At 34.7% G+C, this 8,868-nt stretch overlaps 1 protein-coding gene across 1 annotated transcript; it reads left to right on the forward strand.

Annotated features, from left to right (window-relative positions):
* Positions 1-5,114: 5,114 nt before the first annotated feature.
* Positions 5,115-8,575, forward strand: LOC118699193 (DNA excision repair protein ERCC-6-like 2). The gene is given in 3 exon segments (XM_036402998.2): positions 5,115-5,232; positions 5,594-5,781; positions 7,327-8,575. Coding segments are annotated over 2 exon segments (1,116 nt in total). The 5' UTR covers positions 5,115-5,232; positions 5,594-5,656; the 3' UTR covers positions 8,318-8,575.
* Positions 8,576-8,868: the final 293 nt, after the last annotated feature.

The raw sequence follows: 8,868 nt of genomic DNA on the forward strand, positions 1-8,868 counted from the left end.
AAAGATTAGAGCTTATGGAATGTCCTTGTCTGAGTTTGTTTATGCAGTAAAGCTACATGTGACACACATGGGGAAATGACTACGTATTACTCTAAAATTTGTGTAATTTTATCAAATTTAATTCTCCTGGGGTGTTGGTGCTGGCAAAATATTTTGGAGGAGTAATTTAGATCTGTGATAAATCTTAACAGTTTTTATAACTTGAAAAATATTTCTGCTGTTAGTTTGCTAGGATACATTCAAATATTAGATACACTTGAAATCATACCAAACATTGTTTAACTCAGAAAGCTTGGTATAAATATAGTTATCGTAAAGTATTCTAAAATGTTAAGGTAGGTTACCTTCATTTTCTAAGACAATTAAGGTATTGACTGTTGACTATATATTACTTGTAATTCTCATTCTACAACCTTATTTTTTTAGAACAGCAGATGTGTTCATTCAGAGACTGCTTTTCCATTAAAAAAGCTAAATTCAAAGGAAAAACTAATGTCCACATCAAAAATAGTTCTGAAATATTGTAAGGCTCATTTCAAACTGGAATTTATAACTCACCATATGTCTCTGAAGTACATTTTGTTCAGTAGTGTGTTCTTGGCAAGTAGAAAAGTAATTCTAGTTTATTTAAAATTCATGTGAAAGTAGTTACTTTTTTTTGCTAATTGTATTTTTTGTCTTCACCATGTGGACGTCATTTTTAAAGAAACTGCATGAAATTTATTACAATTTACTATTACAATTTTTCTTCCTTGACCTACAGAATAATTTAGGAAGAAATTCTTGTCTGACATGTACTAGATTGGGTTTAAAAGGTCCCCTTCCAACTCAAACTACTTTATCAGTCTGTGTAGAAGAGAGAAGGAAACAAGACCAAGAATGGACAGTCAGGTATCAAACATTTCTTGGTACTTTGTGTATGTCCTGACAGCAAAGAAACATTGGTAAAATAAAAATAATATGTAGCAATAGCGTATGTTCAAGAAAAGCATAGAGAAGGGTCATAATAATTGATATGTATAATTGGAAAAATTGCTAGGGAAAAAAAAAACCAAACCAACAAAAACCTCCAAACTAGACCAAAAAACCACAAGGAAAAACTGCAAAGGGGAAAAAGACTAGTTGAAATAATTTAGAATTTAGTTTGCATAGATAAAGACACTGGAATGCAGTATCAAATAATCAAATTAATAGCAATAATCCAAAACCAACTTCAACTCTCAATGTATTGGGAAAGTCATGTGTTTTCTCAAGTTTTGAGGGAAGTGGGAAAGTATAAATTAAGATATGGCAGAATGGTTTGTTATTTATTGTAAGATGTATTTCAAGAGGTTAATCATACTGAATTTACTGTTTCTTTCTTTTCTGTTTTTTGGGTGACTGCAAGGCAGCTAGACATTTTAGAAGGCTATTCTTGTTTATTATAGAAATGTAAATAATGAAACTGTGCAATGATAAATTTCTTGGATATCTGACAGCAGTGGTTTCATGCACACCTAAGGAGAAAAGTCTTATAACACTGGGGGCAAGGTTTATTGATGACTTCCAGTCATCAATAAACCTTGCCCCCAGTGTTATAAGACAATATATATCTGGCAAAATAGTTACTGCAGGGATACTTTGGGTAATGAAGTACTAAAAGAGAGGAAGGTGCTTGAACATGGTGCAACTATGGCTGAAGAATAATTATGCAAACATTTTCAGCTTCAGGCTTCTGAAGGATGTTCATTATCCTCCAAGTCTGATTTCTTAACAAACTGCCACAGACATCAGACAGTTTAAAAAACAAGTATCTCTGTTTCTCTACTTAATCTTACTCCCAGCTTCTGCCCACTTACTCTCCAATGCCTTTTCCTCTTGCTGTATTTAAAAAAGTGAAACATTGTTGTCCTTTGCCTTGCTTGAAGGGACTAAAGAAAAGGAATTTACTGGCTTAAGGTGTCCAATCATCTCAGTCATGTCAGATGATGCGTATATGTGGACTGGCATTCATTGTTCCAGAGTATAGAGCTGCCTCTTTATGTGTGTTAAAAGGACAGATACTGAAGTTTTGTACTGTCAAAGATAGACCAAAGTTTGATTTCGTAGGTTGATACTGTTTTTAAATAACTGCTGTAACTAGGCATCGGGAGACAGATTGCCATACAGAGCTAACAGGTCCAAGAGTTGTAGATTCAAGATGGAAACTTGAAGTAGGTATTACTGCTGCCATTCTTCTTGAAGAGTGTTACCCTTAAATGGGTTCTGTGACACTTAATGTGCAGATAGTCTAGCATTTTTGCTACACTCTTGATTGCTGCATTATGTAATGTATAATTCAAAGGAATCAAAACTTGTTATTGGTATGCAAAACTCAATATATTCTTTCAAGAGTAAGGGAATTGCATAACGAAAGAAGAAGGGATCAAAACCGTCATAGACTAAATGGAACATAAAAGGGGTCAATATATGCTTTCTTTGGAGTATTTTTCCATTGTAGTAATAATCCCTGAGTTTTCTGAATACTTTAGAAACCATTTTCAGAACAATTACTTAGTCTTCTTTCCATTGCAATATATAAAAAATGTCTTAAGTGTAGTAGATCTAGGGGGAATAGGAGAAGAGAACAAGGATAAGACAGGAAGGACCGACTACAGTTTTGTGGGTTTTTCCGTAGTTCACCATAGCACTTCATAATTTCACTTTATTGTACTTTTATTAACTTTTTCTTTGCATTTAGTTGGATATTTCTGGAGTGTAACTTTTTCTCATTTCATTTTTTCAATTAAAAAACACTGCCTTCTGCTAAACTGCTTGCATGGTCTTTGTCTTATATGTATGCCTTTGAAAGTAAATAAAGTGTGCATTTCTTTTGAAGCTGCTGTAAAGGTTTTCTTGACAAAATGGAAGTGGACAAAGTTTAATAAAGTAGTAAAAATACTGCATTCAGTAATTCAATCAAAATTTTTTATCTTTGATGTCAGTGTAATTATTTTGCTGCACCTCGTGCCCCTCCCCCTCACATTTGTGAAAACAGAAATGTATAATGGTGTTATGGATAATTCAATATAGACAAACATCATTTGTCAGATGACAAAAAAGGATTGGTTCAGTTTAAGTGAAATTTTCCACTTTGATCCATAGAAATTTTATAACATGCACTGCACTGCAAAGGCATATTGTGTTTAATGCATTTAAGTATTTAGTAAAGACTTTCCTGTTTGCTGTCATTTCTGTCTGTCAGTATTCTTTTAATATACAGCATACAGAAGGAGTTCTGTTTCCTTTATTATTCCATCATACAATATCCAAGTATGACATATTGAATGTCATACGGAGTGTGACATTCAATAGTACAGATTAAATGTGCTAGTGTCTGTAGCAGAACAAGAGTCAGAGACTTCTAGCTGAATCAAGTTGTCTTGATTTCTGTCTTGCTTCATGAAATTGTCTTATGTGTGTGATAAGTGTGATAATTCGTGTGAGCATGACCAGCACTATACACGGCATTTCATGTAGAAGCGAGGAGTGTGGACACAGTAATTTGTCAGTGAAAGGGCTTGGGGAACAGAAAAATACAGAAAGCTGTTGAAAAGAAGTTTTCATTATGAGATCAGTGATTCAGAGGGCAGATATTGAAAGATAATCAAAAATATACTGTCCATGAGATGAATGAATTTAGAAGGGCCATGCAGGAAGGCAAATTCAAAAGAAAGCAAAATGGTGTAGGATATTGACAGCACTGGAATAATGACTGAAGTTTTCACTTTTTGATAGTAATGCTAATAGAAAGTTAGAATATTTTAATCTCATTTTTCAAATCTTACTAATGCATAGACCTTGTCTCACATTGTGTCATTCAGAGTAATAAACATCAGATTTGACCTTTAACAAACATGGAGCCATCTAAAAAAACAAAGTGTTTTAGGTTTATTAAAAAAAAAAAGTTTATTTTTTAAAAAAATAAGTTCCTGAGTTTAGGAGCTGGGTATTGGGCTTTCTAAAATGTTTGCCTGTTCAGCAGTCAGTTGTTGTGTTTCAGCCTTACTGAGTATCCTGTAACCAATTGCCTTTGCTCTGGGGAGCGGGGAAGTTTTTCAGGAGTAATTCACAATGGCTGCAGACTTTCACTGGAATTTACTCCTGCAGTTCTTGCAATAATTTTTTTTACAGTAACTATTTCTGCCATGAGTTAAAAAAAACCCACCTTTAAACAACTTATTTAAGTAGAAGAAGACATGCTCTTTGTATATATTTGGTGGTATTTTGATGTTGTTCTTTTGGGTGGTGCAGTGTACCTGTGCACCCAAAATTTTATGCTTCCTGAACTCAGTATTGCCTTTGTGCATTTATATGCAATTAATAATACTTCTAACATTAAATGTGGTTCTTTGCAAAGACAAGCAATTTTATAACTTTCAGTGTGTTTAAAACACTTGGCTTTTTTCCCAAAGATATTAAAAATCTTCTTTGTTTGAACAGATGTGTAAACCAAAGTATTACTGCCTTATATACTTCAGTCTTGTTTAATGAGAGGTAGATTGATGTACATTTATGGGGGTCTAACATAACTTTAAGACAGACATTTACATGGTTTGTCTTGTATTCTATTCAAGTTATACTTTCTTGAATCAAGTTATATTTTCTTGAATTAAATTATACAGCCCTAATTTCCTAACACAGTGAAAAATAGTCTGTCGTGTCGTAGTGAGATCAGAATACTGTAAGTGTTTTTCCTGAAAAAAATCCATAAAAATAAATATTTTTTAAAACCATGGTTGCTTTCTTCTTTGAAAATACATTTTCCAAGTAAAAAAGTTAACAAATATATATAACTAGCAAGAGAACCGTAGAATATTTATCCTGTAGATAACATCTACTAATTCAGTCTTAATTTTTTTACTAGTATTATACTATTATTGGGAGAATAGGGTTTTTATCTTAATTGGGATGGGCTTTTAGTGTTGTTTAGAGTAACATAATGGTGAAGTAAAATTTTGGTCTTTGGAGCTGTACATTTGTCTTACAGTGAAAATTTATGCCTCTAGTTTCTGTAATATTAACATCTCTCTCTGTATGCTAGTTTGAGGTTACTTACCAAAGTAATGGAGTGAGAACACATGTGAGATCCTAAGGCTCAAGAACATTGTGAACAGCCCATGAAAATAAAGGAAATGGACATGGATCAAGTAGAAAAACATTGGGAAGAAACAGTGTAGATTTGAAACCAGATTTTGAACAGCAGATGACAAGGTGTGAATGCAATTTGTGATTTAATCTCTAAAGTAGAGTTTGTAGGGAGACTCAGGATATTACTAAGCAGCTATCTTTTGGCAAAGGGGAAATTTTGGTGAGAATTTGTGAGAGTTTAAGAAAAATAACTCAGGTTTAAATAGGATCGTATTTTTGTGCAAGATGTCAGAGAACCAAGACTTCCCTTCAATGTCCCTGGAATTTTGCAACTGAGCAGGGAGTGTGCATTTCTGCTCCAAATCCCAATCCTAGTGTTCAGTCTAGTAATGCTAGTTACAAGGGACAGAATTGGGTGCAGTTGGGTGCATTGTTACATCAGAAGCACAGCTGTTCTAATGACGTCCATGTCTCCTTTTACTAGAAAAATTGTGAAGTTCCAGAAGACAATACTTCAGAGAAGAAAGTTGTTAAGGAAAGGCAAGAAATGTTGAAGAACAGTAAGCAACAGCATCTGTGTGTTACACATCCTGTGACCCAGAGAAGCAGAAGAGTACACAGAGTAGGTTCAACCACCTTCTTAATTGGAAGGACACCCAAAGGAATACGCAGGTGAGAATGCTTTGCTGAGTTGGAAGTAAAATTCTAAGGTTGAAACAAACTTCCTTTTGAGTAGTTGCATTTGTCTTTGTTTCAACCCTGCTGAGGCAATACTGTTACTTTCTATGGCAAGAGTGGAATTAGTGGGAAACTTCGACTCACACTACTCTGAGTACTGTAATTGATTAATAAAATTAATTGAATCCACAAATTACTTGAACGTGTTGATTCAATGGTCATATATTACATAACTCTGTAGATGTCATCACCATGAGTGTTTGTATTACGTGCATCATGGGCTACTACAAAACAGTAGTAGCCCATGATGCACGTTTAAACTGTATAGAAAGGAGGCATTTTATAATGTTAGCTTCTGACTGCCTATTGATTTTGCCCAGATCTCATCACTTGCATTGAATGGCTGTTAAAAAAAATGGGCTTCATGTTTCTTTTTTAGCATGGGTCTCAGTATTTTTCAATATCTCTTTTAATCCTTTTTCCCCCCCGTTATTTTTGGAGGGATAATAATTTTTTGTTTCCTTGTTTTCTGTTTTCCCAAATGATTGCTGTTGTTAATAGGAATATTGATTTCCCTTGTTATGCAGATAGAAATTCAATAAAAATAGCCTGATGGTTTGTGGAAATAGAAAGTGGAAAGCTGTAGCTAGCTAATCAAACCTACAGAATAGGTATTTGGTAAATATTTTCAATTTGCCTTGAGACAAGTAAATTACTATATGAAAGTTGGTATCTAGGTCATGACTGTAAGCATTCAGAAGCTGTTATATCCACTAGCTGGCTTCAGTTATCCCTACTGTTATTGTCAAAGTGCCAATAATTGTTAGGTTTTTTTACTATTATATACACTAAAATTATAAATATTTATTATGCAGGTAAGGGAGAACCCTTCATTCTAAAAATGTTCAAAATTGTAATTAGTTATGAAAAATCTATTGAGGTAAAATTTTCTAAGTTGGTGAAGTGACTTAAGCTGTTATTCCAAGATCCTTAAGCCATATCTAGCAAAGAGCTGAAGCAATTCACTCTTGAGCATTGAGCAGGTTGTTTGTTAGCACCTGGCATGCAGCTAGACTTTGTAGTACATGTGGCTGTGCCACGGAGTGAATGAGGATGATTACATGTCTCAGTTTGTTGTAATTGGAGGGCAGAGTGGGGAGGTGTCTGCAGTTACCACACTCAAATGATTGGAGCTACCCAGTCAAGTGGTATTTGAGGAAAAGAGGGTTAAATCTTCCTGCCTTTTGGAGCCCTCATAACAGGAAAGGCAATGTTTCATATCTTTTCCCATCGTGGGATTGTTGATCACTCAACTAGAGTGATCTGTTTTAATTAGAGGTTGGTTTTTTAGCAGAAACAAATATTCCATAATTCACTGGGTAGGATGATGTGGACAATGTCTCCTGTGCATGCATTTATCCAATTTTTGTTTAGCAAGTCTTTTTTAAAAGGACTTGGAACAACTACTTCCTCCCTATTTCCCCCACCCCCTTGTTAAGGGTGTCAGCATAACACATTTTTCCTTCTTGATAATTACAGGAGACAATTTGAGGAAATGGTATCTCACTTTAGTATGGGATCAGTGAAGGACCTTGCAGAACACATTGCAAAAGCTACATCAGAAACCAGGCAGAAAATGTTGAAGGAATTCTATGTTTCCAAGCATCCAGAGATGGAGTCTTTCTTCTCACTTGAAATACCAGCAGAAGCTTCACATAACTGTGAGGAAAGTGAACTGGGTACAACACGCTTCAGAAAAAGAAAATCCATTGTTAATTTTGGAAGATCCAAGTCTAGACCTTCATCAGCTAAAGGACTACTTCTGAGTGGAACTACAGAAACACAGACCCAGGAGGGCCATAAGGGAGAAGCAGAACAGCTTCACAAGGACTCCTACTTGCAAGATATGCTTGTTGATGCAAAATATAAACAATCACCCACTATTGCTACTCAACATTTCCAAAGAAGAAACAGTCAGGCATTCAAGGAGTTTATGGCATCTGGCTCACTAATCAGTAAATCAGAAATAATTGACGTGCTGTCTGTTAAAAGTTGTGAAGGACAGCAAGACTCAGAAGAAACACAGCTGCCAAAGGAAAGATCCATGTCTCAGTCAGAAAATGGAGAGAGAAAAGCTCAGATTTGCAAGAAAAATTCTTTTGAGAACTTACTTGGAGATACCTCTATTCTCAATGAAATCTTCAGAAATGATGGAAATGGGTCTACAGGATCACCAAGGACATTTTCTTCAGGACAAGCAGAAAAATCAAAGGGGAGACCAAAAGATTTCTGGGATATGCTGAATGAACAGAATGAGGACAGCCTCAGAAAGCTCACAGATATAGCAGTCATAGAGAAACTTTGTGAAAGAGCCCCTCATTCCACAGTGACAGAGGAGAGAGAAGTGTGTGAAAGTTCTCTTTGGAAAAGAAATGAAACTTTTTTGTGGAAAAAATACAGTGCAGATGATTGAGATGAACCATCCACTGCTAAATCTTGTAGTGTAGTAAAATGCAAATTTTCTATATAAGTTGCCCTATAACTATTTTATTTGAACTTTGACAGCATTATGCCACAAAATATGGTAATTCCATGAATTTAAAGGTAAAATGATGAATTCATATTTATAGTGATACATAATTACATTTTACAAGTGATTATTTACAAGTGACTATGTATGCAATTACATGTGCAGTGTATAGTACATATGTGCATAGTCATGCCTATGTACTGTGTGTTGTAACCTATGATATATAATGATTTTATATTAAATTTTTTTAGAATTTTCTGAATGCACTCTACTTTATTTAGTTCTGATTATATTCCTCAGCTCAACAGAAGTACTAAGTAATTTTTTCCCTTTACTTAAATTTGGACACCAGCAGTCATCTCAACACAATTTAGAGATAACAGCATTTGACAATGATACTTCATATATTTTCTGAGGTGCTAGAGACTGGAGGACTTCCTGAGACAAAGATGATGTCTTTGTGTTTGATGGATTCCCATCTTCCATGATTTTGCTCAGTCTCTGAAGCTGTGGACCTTGAAATCTTCACAGTATCCTATAATAGTGAGTTA

Source organism: Molothrus ater, chromosome Z, assembly GCF_012460135.2.
Source record: "Molothrus ater isolate BHLD 08-10-18 breed brown headed cowbird chromosome Z, BPBGC_Mater_1.1, whole genome shotgun sequence".
Classification (NCBI taxonomy): domain Eukaryota; kingdom Metazoa; phylum Chordata; class Aves; order Passeriformes; family Icteridae; genus Molothrus; species Molothrus ater.